This window comes from Leptosomus discolor, chromosome 20 (assembly GCF_034619465.1).
Source record: "Leptosomus discolor isolate bLepDis1 chromosome 20, bLepDis1.hap2, whole genome shotgun sequence".
Taxonomy (NCBI): domain Eukaryota; kingdom Metazoa; phylum Chordata; class Aves; order Leptosomiformes; family Leptosomidae; genus Leptosomus; species Leptosomus discolor.
Window position 1 is genome coordinate 4,549,221 of NC_141410.1, and position 18,570 is coordinate 4,567,790.

The window sequence follows — 18,570 nt, forward strand, 5'->3', positions numbered from 1 at the left end:
CTCTCCAGCAGATGAAAATGGTTAGTGTGGGACAGTGACGCTCCTTGATCCCAGGAAAGGTCATCAGTTAAGCATGCTGATGACAAAAGATTGCACTCTTGGCTTTTCCCCAAGCACAGCATCTCGGAGACATGTCAGCCCGTGTGTCAAACACCAAGGCACTTCTGGGTGTGGAGGGCCAGGATCTGCACTGCCTGGGGACATCCCTGCTGAAAATACTGAATTTGAGGGGGCAGTGAGTTTCATGCATCACCTGCTATGTATTGGTGCAGCACCTGCTGTTGAATGGGGCGGGCATGGCTGGACACATCTTTAAGAGCTGTGATAAGCTGATCCATCTGGAGAAGCTCTGCTCAATCTTGATCAAGATGTGACCTCACCAGTCTCTTCCTAACCCATGTCCTACTTGATTTTGGGCACTCTCATTCCAGGGCAATCTGGATCTTCTCCTGTTAATATGACAAGACCACTCAGATCATGCTTTGGCTTTAGGAGGTTGATAGAAAGTCTTTGTTATTTCCGCTCATTTGCATGTGACCATCAGGGAGCCTCCAGGAGATTGTGGAGGTGAAGCACCATGTGATTTATCTGGTTTGTCAGAACCATGGCAACATTAGAGGGCCTCCTTACAACTCCTGCAGAGCCATCTCCATCCATGTTTTAAGCAAGGACTAAGTTATTGCTGAAGCTCCTCGATTTACTGGATGGGCTCTCCATCCCTCTGGAGGGCACTCTGTGAGGAGCACCTGCTCTTATGGACTGGTTTGTCACTGCTTGCCCCCAGGGAACGTACCGTTTGCAGCATTTGTGCAGCATCGCTACCAGGGCACGTGATCCCTTACAGCCAGGGCAGCTGAAGAATTTATAGCCAGAGAGAATGGAGGAACTCAGAATGGGGCTGCTCCCCAAAAAGGCTGGCTGAGGAGGTCTTTTCCTTTGGCTGAAGCCCTGCTGCCCAGCCAAAAGCTCTTCCTTGGGCTGAGCTGCCCTCTGTCTGTGGTTAAGAGATCCTCTCTGCAGTGGTCATGGTCCTGGACTGCCAGGCAGCAGGACCGGTCCGTAGAGGACCTTGGGTTTCTCAGGTGAGAAGTAGGGGCACACCCGGATTTTCAGTCAGCAGTGAGCGGTGCTCGGACACGTCCATACTCTTGCTGTTGTGTTAAAACGTGATGTAGGAGATAGTGCAAGTGTGAAGGCATATCCCATGTGAATGCTGAAGTAGCCACATGCCTCCAAGATGAATTGTCCAAGGTAAGAAAAACCGAATTACTTGTCAGTCGCTTCTGGCTGTGAGGGAGATGTCTCTACAGACAGTAGAACAGACTGAAGGCATGTTCAAATATCTTAATGAGGGATGCCAGCAGACATCATGTTTCTAAGTGTGTAACTGAGGAGCCAAGGGCTGGCTCTGTGATGGTCTGTCCACCATGACTGTGCTTTTGTTTAAATTGGGGGTTGTTCAGCACACACTATAAGGTTTCCCACTTTCTCACTGAAGTAGAATAAACACAACCCTCCACAAATCAAACAAGATGTGTTTCCAGTTTGGAGAAATCCCATCTTGGCTCAGTGCCTTGTTAAAGAGATCCCTGGGAACGCTGCTTTGGGGGACACAGGGTCAACGCAGCGGGGAACATCGAGTAGCCAAGGAGAGGCAAGGCATTTTGGCTGGCATGAGCTCAGCAGCTGCTGTAGCTGAAAAAAAGAGACAGAAAAGAGGCATGCAGGGCAGTGAGGAGAGACGGACAGATTGTGGGATAGAAGAGGAGGTGGGTTAACCTTTGGTTAGATCCACTGTCTGCCGAGGTGGAGGGCTGCAGAGCTGCTTTTGAGTGCCTTGGAGGTAATGAGGGAAGGACTGCACAAAGGCAGGTGCCCTGGAGCCTGGAGAAAGCAGCACTGCTGGGTGGTTGCCAGCCTGCCCCATGTGAGAAGGACTTTGAAGTCTTTTCTGTTTTGGCATGCCTACAAAAATCTTGGCTGATTAGGCCACTGACTCAGAACGAGGACACCGGGATACAATGTGAGCATTGTTCTGCCATTGGCGTGGGATTTATGTGCACAATGTAAATGCTCAAAAGTTAGCGACTTGGAGGAAAAATAAGCAAAATGTTGGAAACGCGTATCTGGGTATCAACTTCATGACCAAAGGTTGGCTGGGGGATGGGAAGAGGAGGTTTAGTGTGCTTTTGAGATCCACAGCTCTAATGTCCTGTTGAACCCCAAACTATCCTTTAGTTGTGCAAGAGGAGGGAGGTTTATTGCCCTCTGGCTCCTCTGTGAGAGGCCTGGGTGTTTCATCCCGCTGATTTGCTTTTAACACCTAGGTTGGGTAACATCACCTGTCTTAAAAAAAAAAAAAAAAGTATCGTGGCGGCTTTCCTCTATGTTAGAGATTGTTCCCTGCTGGGAGCTTCAAGAGAGCCATCTTGTGCCTGAAGCCTGTCAGTGAAAGCAAAGCTCCTGGGCTTTGACATGCTGCTTTGTAGTCACTTTAAACAGGCGGAGATTGGCAGAGACTTGGGACTTCTTTGGCTTCGGCTTCCCTTTGGAAGGGAATGAAGAATCATCTCTGAATAAGTGCAAAGAAAGGGGGATGAGAAAGGCATAAGGCATCTTCTGTGCTTTGCCGTACACTCATTTGTATGAGTAGGGTGATGGATGTTGCTCGTACGGGTACGGGGTGTGCTGTATACGGATGAAGGTGGATTTCATCTGCAGCTGGATTTCTCCTTCCAGCATCACCGCTCGCTCTGCAGCCTTATTCAGTGAAAGCCCAGCTTGGGCAGTGAGGAGGCCAGCTTGGTGGCTTAGAAATAAGAAAACCAGCACAAACTTTCTTCTGAGCGTAAGGAGCTGAAAGGAAAGGCTGCTGAATGCCGGGCTGGCTGGCAGCGGAGCAGAGTGGCTGGGAGTGCCAGGACTGGGATTTTGCAAAAGGGTCTGCAGGAACCATAATGGGAAGGAGAAGCTGGACTGCTCCTAGCTCCTTTATGCCCTTTAAAACTGCAGGACTAATTATCGTTCCCATGAGATTTCCCACAAGGGCAGATGCCTTGGGAGGGATGGTGTAAATGCAGAGTGAGCACTTGTCCAGACAAACTCTTGCCTGCCAGGAGAGGCACAGAGGTCAGCATTTTCCTGGCTCGAGTGTCCTCAGAGCCTTGAGTTACAACCTGCTTTGGGTGGTGGAGGGACCAGGACAAGTGCTGGTGGACCAGGTCCGACATCTGCTTGGATGAGGTCAGCTGCGGGGGAGTGGGCACTGCAACAACATGAGACAAGAGGATGGCCCGTGATACAAATCGGGGTCTCTTGAGGACCTCTGTGTTGGGAGAGCAGCACGTAGAAGGCCGACAAGCTGCGGAAGCCTTGAATTTTCACCATGTGTCTGGGTTGTTTCTCTCCTTTTGTGAGGCAGGGTTCTTTCATCTTCTGACTTGGCCTTGGACGGCTCCTTCACCCTTTGAAGCAGCAGGATGAAAGATGTAAGCTGGAGCTAGCCCACACTGGCGGCCGTCCACGTCCCCTCCTACTCCTCATTTCCAAACATGGGGCTGTAATAGCAGCACAAGGAGCAATTGAGTAGTAGTTGTGCATTTAGTACTAGTGGTGAGTACTGGTTTGGTTTTAACTTGTCGTTTGTCTCTGTTAAGATCACAAGTTTAGAAACAGAGTTGCTTGAAGTGCAGAAGAACAAAACTGAGATGAGTGGGGAAGAGCAGCCATCGTTTGGAGCACAAGAGATGCAAGAGGTAAGAGATTTTCCTTGGGAAAGAAATTGTTCTGTTTAGAAATGTATTAAATGAGTATCTCCTGTGAATGTGCTTTGTCACCATCTTCTGAGTATATGTAGCCTGTCAGCTCATGCAAGACAGATGGATGTCTTTGGAGAAGGCAGCTAACATGCCAGTATTATCTCCCTGATAACTCATCTCTGTCTTAGGAGCTTGTCTTGCCTTGAGCACTGCAAGCTGAGGAGCTTGTTCACTCTCACCAGGGAGAAGGGTTTACATGTGTAAAGGTGCTCGACTCTTGTTTAGGGTTTAGCGAAACCTTGGTAGTGCCCAGGTGCATTTACAAGGCTGTTTCCCAGCTGGTTTTGGGCTGACTTTGCAGACGATTTGTGATTTGCTAGCCAGTTGGACCTGCCAGGTGTCTAAGCCAGATGGAACTTGTTACATGTGGGAGATGACGTTCCCAGGGTATCTTGGGTCAGCTGGAGGCTCCAGGCCTTCAGAGATGTCCAGCCAGTCCTGGGTATAAGGTGAGGGAATTCTGCTGGCAACTTCTGGGAACCATTTTTCTCATCCTTGTTTTTCTAGAAGACACATTTTCTGTAATTTCTTTCTCTTTTGTTAGAATAGATGATGTCATGGAAGTGACTCTTAATCTCGCTTGTTTTAGATGCTAGAAAGCTGTCAGGAAACAATAGAAAAGTTGGGAAGTCAGCTGGGAGAGCGGAGAGAACGGAGGAAGCAACTTGCATCTGAGCTTGAACTGTTACGAGAAGATCTGAAGGCTGAGAAGGTGGTATTGGGCAGCCACGTATGTAGACCTCTTACAGTGGGACTCCCTGCAGGAGGCAGTTGCCTCTTGTGACTCCATAAAACATCCCCAGTTGCCCTCCAAGTGCGTTGCTTGACTTCTCTTGATGCAGTTCCCTAGTCCAGCCAGTTTGAAAGCTTCTTTGGTAGATGGTTTTAAATCCATCTGTTTTAATGGAACTGTCTCTTAACTCCATAATTGATTTTTTTCCTTTCAGTGAATGTAATAACAAAACACTAATTCAAAGTTTGTAGCCACAGCCCCCTTCTCTAGAGGGCAGAGTGGAAGATTTCAGACTTAGTTATTTATTGCAGAGTTATTTGTGACTGTAAGGCTCATGGTCATGAGCCTTCATCTCTCCGTGTCACAACACATCATAGAATCACAGAATGGTTTGGGTTGAAAGGGACCTCAAAGATCATCCAGTTCCAACCCCCCTGCCATGGCAGGGACACCTCTCACTAGACCAGGTTGCTCAAGGCTCCATCCAACCTGGTCTTGAACAGTTCCAGGGATGGAGCATCCACAGCTTCCTTAGGCAACCTGTTCCAGTGTCTCACCACCCTCAGGGTGAAGAACTTCTTGCTTGTGTCTAGTCTAAACCTGCCCTCTCCCAACTTCCAACCGTTACCCCTCGTCCTATCACTGCAGGCCCTTGTAAAAAGTCCCTCCCCAGCCTTCCTGTAGGCCCCCTTCAGGTACTTCAGGTCTCCCCGGAGCTTTCTCTTTTCCAGGCTGAACAAGCTCAACTCTCTCAGCCTGTCCTCGTAGGAAAGGTATTCCAACCCTCTGACCATCTTGGTAGCCCTCCTCTGGACTTGCTCCAGCAGCTCCATGTCTGTCTTGTGTTGGGGGCTCCAGAGCTGGATGCAATATTTCAGGTGGGAATACATGGGAGGGTACTTGGAGATTTGAGCCAGACCTCCCTGCAGAGCAACGTCGCAGTTATCTGTTAGCAGCAACTGCTTTTCTGAGGTTGATCAACTAGCTAATTCTGAATCTGTTTAACATGGGTCCCCTTTATAGTATCTTCCTTAACCAGAATATGGCACGATAAGAAGTCAGAACACCTAAGAGTCAGAGAAGTCTACACGAGCAGCTTGCTCTGATCCCGGCGCTGCTTTTTGTTATAGGCCCTAAGGACATCAGTGCACTTTGCTTGAAGCAATTTAAGCTGCTAGGTAGTCTTCTGGCGGGTTTATCTCAGCTGGAAGAGTTGCTGGTGCTCTTGTCTTCCAATTGGGCCATAGAGGAGAGAGAGCGTGTGATGCCAGCAAAATTTCAGAAGGGCTAATGCAGGCATATGCAGGATATGGGCTGAAAATGAGTCTAAAAATTTAGGAGACCTGCAGATCTGTGGCCTGGCTCAGGCGGACAGGGGGGACCTGAGGGAGACTGGCAAAGGAGGGGGTTATACCTATTACAAACCCTGTTTTTTAGCACTCTGAGAGGCCTTAGACCAGCAGTGAGACATACCACTTCCTCGAGCATAAGTAAAAAAAACAGTGAAAGTCCTGAACTGTTGGCGCAACTGCACATGCACTAGTGTCTTACTGGAGGAACAGTGGCATCTAGAGGACAGGACTTTTGTAGTGCTGTTAGGCAACAAATTCACATTGTAAAAGCTCGGGATGCAGAGCAAGCCTTGCTGAAGAGCCGTTTAGGAAGGGGCTAGGTCAGTCTATGAACATGCATGTGAAAAGGAATTGTCTGATTGGAGGGATGATGGAGAAAATGGGAAGAATCAGTCTTTAACCTTTGCATCCCAATAGTTCAACCTGCTCATGGTCCGGGGACCTTTTAATCAAAGTCGTGCATCCCTGTAAGTTTGGTTCTCATTCAGTCACCAGTTGCCTGGTGGTTTTGCCGAAGGAGAGGACCATTTTTCCATCAAAGGGATCATGAGACAAAATCCAGCGGCCTATGTTAGATTGTAACTGTCTTTAAAACAGAGAACTTTGCATGTGTTTGGTGGGATTCCTGACTTCACAAATGGGCTCATTTCCTTTTGATAGAGCAGCTCTACGGGGATGAATCGTTTACCAACGGAGTGCTGGAAATTAGCTTGGCATGAAATCCTTGGGTTCTCCTGGGTGATCCACACCTGGAGGCCAAGATTTGGGGTTGTTCAATGTTGTGTTTGTCAGGATGTCCAACACATAGAATGGATGAGTAAACTGGGTAATATTTTTGTTCTTCTAAATTTTAATGATGTGTTATGAACTGATGCTGTGCAAGAAGCTCTTTGCATTTGTTTGGAACTCTCTTCTTGTGTTTAAGAGGTTTTTAGACACTTGAGAGGAGAAAGCTTTTTCTGGGCTTGTAGTTAGGGGTGTATTACATCCTTTAACTCCTGTTGTTTCCTCACCAGGGGTTTCCTGACTCAAAATCAGAGTTTACAAATCATTGTAATAACTTCCCGAGCCTCCAAAGAACATCAGCGAGTAGGGATCGCATTAACGTATCCGATGAGAAGCTACAGAAGGATAATGCTTTGTTAGATACAGAGGTGAGAAATGTAAAGAAATCCCCGTTGTTCTCATGTCTGATGCAGACAAAAGCTCCTAGTGTATGTTGCTGAAATGTAAGTAAATGCATCTTGGTGGATATTGATTAAAAAACTTTAGGAATCAAAGTCATTGATAGTGTTTAGTGGGCTTAATAGCATTTTTCTTTGAAGGATTTGGGTTCACCACTGCTTAGCTTCTGGTTCCGATGCAGTCTGGAAGTTTCTGTGTCCTTACGAACTCCTCGTGCCCTCCTTTCTTGCCACTTTTAGTTTCTTGGCATCTTCTCTTCATGTGTCAGGTTTTGGGTCTGCCATTGCCTGGTGTTAAGGCATTGGGTGATGTTGAAAGTGGAGAGCAGCCATCCGTAGAAAGTTGGTTTGGGTTGACTTGGATGGAGGATGTTCTCTGTGTGAGACAGATGAATACACACCTTGTACTCTACCTGTTTTCCCAAGAGTTGCTAGTTTTGTAAAATGATACAGCACGTGATATAAAGCCCTGAGAACGACAGATGAGCAACAGAAGGATGAAATCAAATAAAGAAATGCAATTTGATGATAGTTTACGTGCAGCTACTTCCCACGCAGAAAAAAGGACTTGCGCATGTATCTTCAAGGGTGAAGAACTACAATAATTTAGCTACAGCATGACAAGCCATGTCTTGATGGAGTCCCCAGATTGCCTTACACTGCTCAGAAGGTTTCCATGAGACTAAAGAAAATCACAGTCGTCGTGTTTTCTGACCTTTCTGACAGGTCTCTGAACTCCTACAAGAAAGAGAACAGATTAACAAACTCGTGCAGAAACATGAAGATCTATGTACAGATGAAAAAACACATGAAGAACAGATGGCTAAAGTACTATTTTTGGAAGAACAGATCAAAAACTTGAGGAATGAACAAGAACTGCTCTGGTAAACCTTAACAAGGCCTGTGGTACATTCTGCTCCTTATCTTTGCTGACTAATTTTTTAGTCTTTTAAAAATCCTAGTGCTGCTTCTGGCAAAAATGGGCATAGCAGCTTTGTGTCTTCCTTATCGGGTAATGTTCTCGCTAGAGATTTTGGTGAATAAGCATTTCCCTTAGTGATATCATGATCAGTCAGGAGTAAGTCTCTTTTTCTGCAGCTCTTCCACATTCTGAATGGCATAAATGAGAGCTGTCCTTAGGCAGGAGGCTGCTTCTTTTGGAGTGAGAGGGTCCTGAAAAGCTCCCATCGTGGGCTTGGGCTCCTTGGACTAACTGCTGCCAGCAGCTGGTGATTTACATCTGTTGTGGTTTGAGCCCACCCAGCTGGCTCCACAAGCACCACGCAGCTGCTCGCTCACCCCTGTCCCGTCCCCTGAGGGATGTGGAGGAGAAAATGCAACCAAAAGGGCTTGAGGATCAGGACAAAGGACAGGGAGGGCTCACTCACCAGTTATGGTCGTGGGCAAAAGACAGACTCAGCTTGGGGATAACAATGTACATTGCATACAAAACAACCACCACCATCAAGGAAAATGAGAGATACAGCCAGGTCTTGAATACAACACACCTTCCCCTCCCACCCCTCTGGTCTTCACAGGCTCAGCTCTGCTCCCTCTTTCCCCCCCCAGCAGTGCAGGGGGAAGGGAATGGGGGTTACAGTCAGTCTGGCACAAGATGTTCGGCACTGCTCCTCTGTCCTCAGAGAGAGAGGCCCTCGCAGCCCTCCCCTGCCCCACCGCGGGGTCCCTCTCCCGGCAGACATTCCTCCTCCAACTGCCCCAACACGAGTCCTTCCCGCGGGGCCGCAGCTCCCCAGAGTCCCTCCCGGGGCTGCCGCCCTCCCACCAACCAGTGGCTCTAGAGTTGCGGCTGCTCTGGGCCTGGTCCCTGCTCCTCCGGCCCGGGGCCCTCTGCGGGCTGCAGGGTGACCTCTGGGCCACTGCTGGGCTTCAGGGGCTGCAGGGGCTCAGCTGCCACCCCACCAAGGGGCGCAGGGGAACCTCTGCTCCAGCACAGCTCCCCCTCTCCTTCCCCACTGACTGGGATGTCAGCAGGGCTGGCTCTCTCCCGTCCCACTTCACTCACCAACACACACAGAACAGAGACACACAATCAACCGCTTCTTTCACTCTTAAATAGTTGTTCGCAGAACCACCACTGGTCTGGCCTTGCCCAGAGATGGGCCTGAAATTGGAGCCAGGGGAGCTTCTTGAAGCCTCTTGCAGGAGCCGCCTCTGTGGCCCTCTCCCCCACTACCAAAACCGCGCCGAACCCCAGCCAGACACCAAACCACCACAACATCCTGCTGTGGATTTCAGTTGTCCTTGGAGGGCAGGTGTCAGGAGGCGTCGGGGTTGTACATAAAGCTCTTGCAGGTCTCCTGGCTCCCTTTTCTCAGTAGATCAATACAAATTTGGAGTTGAGCCATCCAGTCCCAGGCTCTCATTAGTAAGCAAAGGCTCGGATTAGATCCTGATGTAGTTACAGTCAGCTCAGTTACCTGGATAACTAGGCACTGAGGTAAAGTAGAACCAGGATAAGACAGGTAGGTTAGCGTGTAAGGACCTAGTTTGGATTGCGGCGAGTTGCACAGCTTGATCGGGAGACCTGAGCCTGTACTTCCACACAGCGAGGCATTGGGTGAGTGCTTCTGCGCTGCTTGTGAGTGCAGACCAGCTCACGTGGCTCCATGTGAGTGTTGCCTGAGTGAGCAGTTCACCTACTGGTGAATGACTGAGAGCTGACCCTTTGGACACACTTTATTTTGGTTTTGTTATTTTTTTTTTTTTATTTTTCCCCTGGAGGCTGACCCTTGCCCAGAACTGCAAGACCCAGAACTAAATCCCCTTTGGAGCCTCCTGAGACGCTTGAGTATTGTCTTGAGCGTTTCACTGGACTCTCATATCCCAAGTTTTTCCCCTTCAGAGGGTGGTTTCCTTTGGATGTGTATAGTTATCTCTCTCCTTTACTGTTTCTCATTCAAGTACTGAATTACTAGAAAGCAACAAGAAGAGGGAGGAGCTAGAAAAGCAGCTAAAAGAGAGCAATGAAGAAAAATGGTTGTTACTGGAAGAAATTGCCCAGCTAAAACAAGATATCCTGACTACCCGGGAGCAGGGCGACAGCACGCTTGACAAGACTTGGAGGATGAATCAAGGCGTGGCACATAGAGAGAACAGGTTTCTTGTGTGGCAGAGCTCTGCAGGCAGTTTAGATGGGAGCCTTAAACAGGTATGGGCAGCTTTGCCATCTCCACCGTACGTTTTTTTCCCCTAATTTCGTGGCAAAACCTAATTAAAGTGGACTGGAAGCCAGTCCTGTAATGTTGGCACACAGCGGGGAGATAAGGCTGACTGATTTCCTTGGGGAAAATGTTTGGAAAGTATGAATGTCATAATTTCCTTCTGCTGTGTTTTTGGACCTAGTGGGAACTCGGATAAACTGAATGGCCCCCTGAGTGTGCATCAAAGAAATAAGTTTCACAGTCCTTCAATGATGTTTTAAACCTTTTGGAGCTCTTTCTCGGCTCCTTTTTGGAGCGTGAGCAATAGAGCTGGCTTGCTATTCCCACCACGGTCTTGCTTTTGCTGTAGGCACAAGCTGTTCCTCTTGCCCGCTCCCCTGGGGGATTTTCTGCGCTTGCAGCGTGGAACTTATCCCAGAGCTGCTGCCCCGCAGTGGCAGCTGACAAGCAGCTGGGTTTTGCTGCGGCCCTGCGCCTGTGTTGCAGTTACTGCTCTCCAATTGCTCTACTAGCTGGTGGGCCAGCCGCCTCCTTGTCACTACGTTTAGCTGTGCTGGACATGCGGTTTGTTCACGTTACTTACTGTGTGGCCTTAAAAGAAAGGGAAGAGCAGGTAACCCTGCCAAAGGGGGAAGAAATGGTGACAGTGGCCGGGATGGGAAGTCTGAGGAGGAGCCAGGATGATACGCAAGAGTTTGGAAGAGAAGAGAGGGCAGGGTGGCCTGTAGGCAGAAGTGCGAGTGGGAGAAGAGGATCAGAGTTGTGCTGATATCAAGAAGCAGCACATCTGTAGAGCTGGAGCAGATCAAAGCAAGATACAAGGTGTAGAGGGGATGCTGAACAGGATCCCAATAGAAGCAGGTGGGGGAAAAACCCCACAAACCCTGACTGATCTCGAGGACAAATGACATTGCTGGATCAAGACTTCACAGCTTGGGAATTTATCTGGGGACTGATCTGAGAAGGTAAACTTGATCTTCAGTGGGTTTCATCTGGTCCCATGAACAGAGGGTGAAGGCACAAAGCGGGAACGCAGATTGACAGATGGCTGAAAGTGATGCTGGGAAGAAGGGTTTTGGGACACCAAAGATGGGAAGAAATTTTGGTCTGTGTACGAGGTGCTTGGGTGAACCAAAGAGCTCAATTACCTTCTGAAAGGCATCAGAGACCATCAGTGACCACCTCAAGGTGTCCAGGCTGCTGTCGCATTGTGCCAGGGTGTCTGTCCGTGTACCTCTGCCAGGACTCGCCTGGTTGCTGCTCCTTCTGGGAGTTGTGGCTGGATGAGCCTCTCATGCCTCGTTGTTTAGTGAGACTCTGGCACAAGAGTTGAGAGTAACGTGGGTGGCTTTGCTTTTGTTGGACAGGTTAGTTTTAACAGGGGTTTGTTGCCTCATCCAGGTTGTTGCATCTTACCCTTGACCTCAAGAAGTATTGGCTTCTCTGAGGGGACGGACAGGGTAGGGAGAAGGACCTAGGGTGGGGGCAGAAGAAACGCTTGCCTGGCTTTACCCAGCTTCCCTCTTAAATGCCCTTAAATCCTACGGCACACCTCTACCTTTCTTCATTACCAGTCTTTATCTTTCCTTGAAGTTAACTTCCATGTCACCTTTGTCGTTTTGCTGCTCCTGCAGCATCTGTCTGACGAGAGATTCCAGCAGCAGGAGGAAAAAACGGAGCGACTGCAGCAGGACCTGCGTCGTGTTCAGAACTTGTGCAGCTCAGCCGAGAAGGAGCTGAGATACGAAAGGCAGAAGAACGTCGATTTACAAAAGCAAAACCTCTTGCTCCAAGAGGAATGCACCAAGGTAGGAACAAGAGCAGGGCGAACTCTTTGGAGAGGGCATCACATCATTTCACAAGCTATAGGAGGTCTGAGGAGCTGAGTTCAACAGACTGGACCTCGTTTACGTTTGGCTGTAGAGTCCCTGGGGCTCTCAAGCGCGCTCGGTCGCAGCTTCAGGCAAGTTGCGCTGCCTCCACATGAAACTCTGGGTGTGCTGTACTTGCTCCCTCTATTTCTCTTTCATTCTTGCCGCTCCTGGGTGATCGTCTTGCCCCTTTCCTAATCAAGACATGTCAGGTGATCTAGGTTGAAGTGCAAACTTGATTTCTTCTTCTTTTGAAACTCAGGTCAAAGCTGAGCTGAAGCAAGCCCGGGCACAACTCTCGGACGCCACCGAAACGTGCTCCTCTCTGTCAGTACAGTTGGAAAGAAGGCAGCAGGAGGTCAGAGAACTTGAACAAGAGCTCTTGCAGTGCTCCCAGGCTGATAAACCGCAGAGCAGGCTGCAGGAGAGGCTTAGGCAGGAGAAGCCCAAAGTATCTGAAGCACAAAGAAAGGTAACTCGTCAGCCTGAGCCAAGTTCACAGGTGGGACGTTTTTAGCAGCTTTGTGCAAGCGCAGTTCAGAAAGCAGAAGCGCGGGCAGCTCCCGCAGCAGCTCCCTGACGCTCATTTTGGCACTCCACTTTGAGATCCATGGGCTAAATATTTTAAGAAAAAGGTCTGTTATTTGAGGGAGCATAACCAAGACAATAGAAGCCAAATCTGATGGCTCCGCTCCTGTCTGTAAAACCCGGTGTCTCTGAAAATACTGGTAGTAGGGCTGGCAGGCGCAGGAAGCCCAGACCACGTTCTTGACGAGGAGACGTGCTGCAGTTTGCTGCCTGGTAAATGGCAAAAGCTTGTGTTTTCTGTGGCATCACTTCTGCCGTGTTCTTGCACTAACCATTGGGTTGGGTTCTGAAGTGTGCAGGATCAAATGAGGTGCAGAAAAGGATTATTATTGCTAATTCCCAATAAAGTGTCTGGTAGCCATTGGAGAGGTTGTGCTTCTCGTGGGCTTTGACACAAAGACGTGCAGAAGTGCTTTGAGTAGAAGCACGGAAACCTTTCGTTCCTGGGACTCAGATAGTGAGGGATCAAAGGGATCTGAATCAGATCCTGGCCTATACATTCAGAAGGCTTAATCCATGTCCAATTTTAATCCAAGATTTCAAAGCTGCAGCAAAAGCTAAAGGATTCCCAACACCAACTCCAGCTGGCAGAGGCCCGTGTTTCAGACAAGAAACTCCTGGAGGAGGAATTGAAGCAGGCCCGAGCAAATGAAGCTTGTGCGCAGCAAGAACTTCATGAGGAGCGGCTGAACAGGTACCCAGAGCTGGGGAAGGGCTGTGCTGGGTGCGGAGGGGAGGCGTGTGCCAGCAAATGCTGCTGGGCCAGCCTGCAGCTCCCTGCTGCAGCTCCACGGCTGGCCCTAGGCGGGCTCAAGGAGTCAGGGCAGCACGGGTTTTACCTCCTTTGTGTCCTTTGGGCCTGCCAGTGTCCCTGGCAGAGCTCCCCCCATCCCCTCTGTCTCAGATTTAAAAGATCTTTGGAGGCTTCAGCTGCCTCAGAAGGTGCGTGGCCCCTCCTGCCAGCCCAGTGATTTGGTTTACCCTCCAGCTGCCGGCAGTGCCCTTTCTTGTGCCGCTGGCATTGCTGATCCCAGACACAGCACGCACCTTTCACGTGCCGCTGGCACGTGGGGACAGCCAGGACGTCCTGATTTCTTTCTGCCCTCAGTGTTGCCCAGGGCAGGTGCAGAGCAGTGTGGTGTTGGGTTTAGATCACAGCCAGCCTTAGATTCATGGAGGTAGGCCTCCACGTCAGTGTCTCACTGTCACCCCAACGTGCTTTTAGGAAGCTCCTGGAGCAGCAGGTGGAGGAGCTGCAGCAGCAGCTCCAGCATTTGCGGGAGAAGGAGGCATCACTGACCAAGATGCAGATGGAGCTGCAAGCCAAGACTCTACACGTCTTAGAAGATGGGAGGAAAACTGACCTGAGCGAGGTGAGCTGCCGCACAGACGGGTCCTCCTCACCCGGGGTGATGCTGTGCTAGGACCAGAATAGCAAGCAAGATCATGGCCTTGGACTTCAGCAGGGCCAGCTTTGGCCTTTTCAAGCAATTGCTTGGGGAAATCCCATGGGACAGGGTACTAAAAGGCAGAGGGGCCCTAGAGGGTTGGTTTGTATTCAAGGATGCGTTCCTATGTGACCTGCTCTCGGTGGTCCTGCTCTGGCAGGGGGGTTGGACTGGATGATCTTTCGAGGTCCCTTCCCATCCCTGACATTGTGTGATTCCGTGGTAGCTGACTCCAGAGCAGACCACTGAGCTCTAGAGGGAAATGGGACCATCCCGGTGTGAAATCTGTACCCAGGAACTGCTGAAATGGGGTCAAATGCAGTCAGGTGCTGAGCCCTTGCAGATCCCCGTGATTCCAAGAGGTGCTGGAGGAAAAGCACCACCTCATCTCGCCTGGGTTTCCTGGGGACGCAGCTCTGAGGGCACGGAAGGAGGACTTGACGGCTTCTTCCCCTCTCCCTTCCCCTTTTCTTGCAGAGCTTGGAGCTTTTTGCAGGAAAATTCTGGCAGAGCGCGCTGCCCGGCAGGATGCATTAGCTGCCTGCGCCCTCTTGAAGCCTTCAGCCTCCCCCAGCAGCACAGAAATCCACGCTCCCCCTTCTTTAAGGGCAGGAGGCGGTGGCCTTGGGGGGCAGAAGGGGTGCATACTGTCTGTAGCGGGAACCACCGGCGTTGATGACAGAGCAGCTTTGGAGACCAGACCTAAGTGAGGCAGAGGGGCCCCTACAGCTGAGGACAGACAAATAACCAGTCGATGTTTTCCAGCACCTCCAGTGTCAGCAGGAGAACCAGAAGCTTTCAGAGCAGCTTTCACTGCTGAAGGAGGAAAACAAAGCCCTCTACGAGGAAGGAGTCCGTCTGCTGAACCAGAAGGATCTGTGTGTCAGGTAAGGACTGCAGCAGCAGGGGACGTGTAGGCACAAAAATCCCCCCCCGGAATTGCCCTCGATGTGCCTGGCAGTGACAGTGGACGTGACTGTTCTGTAGCTGCCAGTGCTGCAGCTCTAAGAAGCACCCGCTGAAGGAGCTCTTTCTGCAGCCTCTTTGCCTGACCCTTGCTGTTTAGGATTCTTCTTTTTTGGCCTTCTTCCCCCATACCCAAGCACGCCCCCTTAACCACCCACAGCCCCACCCAAACAAACAACCTGCCCTTTCCCTGTGGCTTCCAAAGTTGGTGCCTTGGACCAAATACAGGACACTTCCTGCCTCGCTCTTGGCCCAGAACACCAAAGCATTTCACAGACTGATGCTTGTCTCTCTGCCTCCTCAGGAAATATAACGAAATGCAGCTCCGCCACAAAGACAAGATCCGCAGAGCCAAGGAGACCTTTATCCATGAGGTGAAACAAAGGGAGAGCAGAATTAAGCAGCTGGAAAATGAGCTCAGTGAGACAAAGCTCCAAGTGGAAAAGGTGAGAGAACACACGAAGGGCTTCTCCCGCGGGGGAAGGCGGGGGAGCAGGCTAGAGCGTGGCTGCGGGAGCACCCCTTCTTCCAAACAGCATGCTGTTTAGGAGAAAAGGAAACAAGGTTTGGGCAGAGCTGGTTTGCAGGCAACGGGCTGGCCCCGTTAAACGACCAGACGGAGGGAGCAGGGGGGGCTCTGCCGGACGTGCTGCTCCTGCGCTGTGCGCAGGACTGACGCTGCCCTGGGAAACGGCTGCAGTGCCAGGGGCTCCAGCCCGTCCTTGTAGGAACAAAAGGCCACAAGGGAATTGCTGGCTCAGGGGTGCCCTCGGGGAACCTCTGTCCCCAAATCCCATTCAGAACCTGCCTAAGCTCCGTCTGCTTTGGCCTCAGAGCTATTGCTGCTGGCAAGGGACTCGAAAGCCTCTTATTGGGGTGTGTTACATCAGAGAGCGTATCACTTCTAGGAGTGAACGTGCTTGGCGGTGACCCCTTTGGTAAAGCGCTCTCAGACGCACAGAGGGCAGGGGAGAGCGAAGCGTAACTGCTGGTGGTGATTTCCTTCTGCAACACTGCTCAGGGGAAGGCGCTGGTTGCAGAGATCGCTGCTGAGAATGAGAAACTACTCCAGGAAAGAAGACGGCTCCTCCAGGAGATGACTGACCAAGAGGAGCCCCCTTGGAGCAACCCGTCTACGAGTGCCGCCACCCTGCAGAGCAGGTAGGTGCTTAACGATGTCCACACCTCTGGGAGCCTGCCTCTTCCCAGCGCTTCTCTGGTCTTATGCCCATTCCTCTTAAGAAATGGGCACAGGGAAGCCTGAACCGCGCCCCAGTCACTAGTGCTGAGGCCTTTCATTGCTGTGGGATGCAATTAGCCCCTTTCCCCATCAAAGGCCTCGGCATAGAGCCGATGCTGCGCAGGCCAAAGGGTCTGAGGTCGCAAGAGAAAATGCCCCTTTGAAAACGCAGCGTGGCTGGAAGGAAAGTAACTTATGCCTTGTGTGTGTGACGTGCTCAGAGTGAAGATCCTGGATGAGGAGAATGTGCGGCTGGATGAGGAGAACGTGCGGCTTCACGAGAGCAAACGCCTGCTCTCGGGCCACGTGCCCACCTCGCAGCCTGTGCCAAGGAGAATCCACGCTCCCAACACGGAGGTGAGACTCTGAGAGGGCTTGGTCTCAGCAGACAGGTTGCAGAGCCGATGTCGTTGGCCCAAAGGACAAGTCTAGGATTAGTACATCTGTGGGGCTGGAGTTCATGGGGAGAAGTCTCAGTGGAGCTGGGGGCACTTTGAAGACCAAGAGCATATGTTGGAATTCGGGGTCTGGCATGGACCTCCTCCTTTGAAAGTCTCTGTTCCCCCTTCCAGGACTCGAAGAGGGTTAACTTCTCTGAATGCCAGCTGCGGAGTAAGGGGTTGCCATCTCCCCGTACCAGGTACCGTGGGGCAGGGGATGCCTCTCTGCGTGTGGTGAGGGAGAAGTGGAGTGTTTTGGCTGCTCCGCCCTGTGCACCCTGTGCTTCACCTCCAAGGGACCTTTTAAAGACTGAAACTAATGGGGCGGAGGAGTGACATTTTCAAACTCTGTCGGGGCACACGATGGGATTTAGAGATCAGCTTGGTGCCCAGGGTTTTTGGAAGCGTGTCTTCACACAAGAGGTGATGAGACGTAGAGGACCACTGCTGCCCAGGACTGCGTGACTCACGTCCCAGGCTATGGGGCAGGAGGGAGCTCGAGCTGTTTCTCTGCTGGTGTAGCCGGGATCCCCACGATCCGTGCCAGATCGGCAAGGGGAAGGCAGAGGGGCTCTGCAGCTCCGCTCCCTGCCTGCTGGAGACCCAGCCCAGTGGACTTGGTGACGGCCTGCGGGTGCCATTGAGGGTGACGGACAGTCTGAGGAGGCTTGGGGGTAGATGAGGGCCGCCAGCTCCTTGGCTGGAGGAGGAGTATCACAGACTTGGTCCAAGCGAAAGGCACCGACTGTCGCCCTGCGCTGCCTCACAGAGAGGCTGGGAGGAGCGTTGGGGCCGTGCGGGTGGCGGAGGCTCAGATGGAGTTTGCAGAATGACTCAGGAGAGGAAATTTGTTTTGTTTTCAGCTCCCCATCACAAGAACCACCAGGATCTCTCAGCACCCTGCAGGCCACGCAAGACACAAAGCCTGAAGGAGAAGCCAAAATCCAAGACTCATCCTCGAGCTTATCCCCCTCGCAAGCTTCTGAGATTGGGTACTTGAACGTAGCTTCACCCGGAGAGACCACAGCCTCCCAGCTGCAGAAGGAAAGACAGAGCATCAGCTCTGAGGACTTCTAAATGGGGAAAGATGTTTGTGAAATATTGGCTTTTGGGCTCTTGTGGCAATTGCCAGATTGGCTGACCTGGTGATTTCTGTCATGTAGTTCAACTCCAGGATTCAACAGCTTTTTTTCAACTTGCCCAAGTGTCAGTGTGTGTGTGTGTCACCCCAGATCCACCTGGAGGCTGGAATTCGTAGAGAAACTCAGGAAAATGGAAGAGGGGGCGGGGGTGAAGCCACCCGATCTCCCCCTGAACCCCAGTTCCTTGCCCAGTCCCAAACTACAAGCTTTGGAAATGAAACTCGGAGAAGTTGCCTTCCACCACGTGCCCACTTTTCTCCGCTCCCCTCGGTCTCTACTCAGACCCGGTTGTTCCCCTTTGCTCCTGCTCTTACCCCTTCCACTTTGCTTTGTGCAAGCCTGCGGAGCGGAACAGGAGGTACCCGAGCACTGAGGGAGGGGACTAGAACGTGTGGAGAAGGAAGATGGGAGGCAAAAGGAGGGCCTCTGAGCACAAGGATGACAGGTCCAGGGGCCAGAAGGGAGATGGAGGGGACGAGGGAAATGGAATAGGTGCAGCAGCAAGGAGGGGACTCTGGACATCCAGAGGAGGAAAGAGGGGAGATCCTGAATGTTCGCGAAGAGTGATGGAGGGTCTCTGGGGCTGCTTGGGTGGGAGCGGAA

General features: G+C 51.1%; 1 protein-coding gene across 1 annotated transcript in view; it reads left to right on the plus strand.

Moving 5' to 3' along the window:
• CCDC30 (coiled-coil domain containing 30) overlaps positions 1-18,024 on the plus strand; it is a 37,858-nt gene extending 19,834 nt beyond the window's left edge. The window contains exons 11-25 of the mRNA XM_086476337.1: positions 3,657-3,755; positions 4,408-4,548; positions 6,920-7,057; positions 7,814-7,971; positions 10,013-10,259; positions 11,907-12,080; positions 12,406-12,615; positions 13,268-13,425; positions 13,957-14,104; positions 14,945-15,066; positions 15,450-15,591; positions 16,167-16,306; positions 16,607-16,742; positions 16,958-17,025; positions 17,689-18,024. Of these exons, the coding sequence (XP_086332463.1) occupies positions 3,657-3,755; positions 4,408-4,548; positions 6,920-7,057; positions 7,814-7,971; positions 10,013-10,259; positions 11,907-12,080; positions 12,406-12,615; positions 13,268-13,425; positions 13,957-14,104; positions 14,945-15,066; positions 15,450-15,591; positions 16,167-16,306; positions 16,607-16,742; positions 16,958-17,025; positions 17,689-17,902 (2,295 nt within the window). The 3' untranslated portion in view covers positions 17,903-18,024. The remainder of the gene's footprint in view (positions 1-3,656; positions 3,756-4,407; positions 4,549-6,919; positions 7,058-7,813; positions 7,972-10,012; positions 10,260-11,906; positions 12,081-12,405; positions 12,616-13,267; positions 13,426-13,956; positions 14,105-14,944; positions 15,067-15,449; positions 15,592-16,166; positions 16,307-16,606; positions 16,743-16,957; positions 17,026-17,688) is intronic.
• The last annotated feature ends 546 nt before the right edge of the window (positions 18,025-18,570 follow it).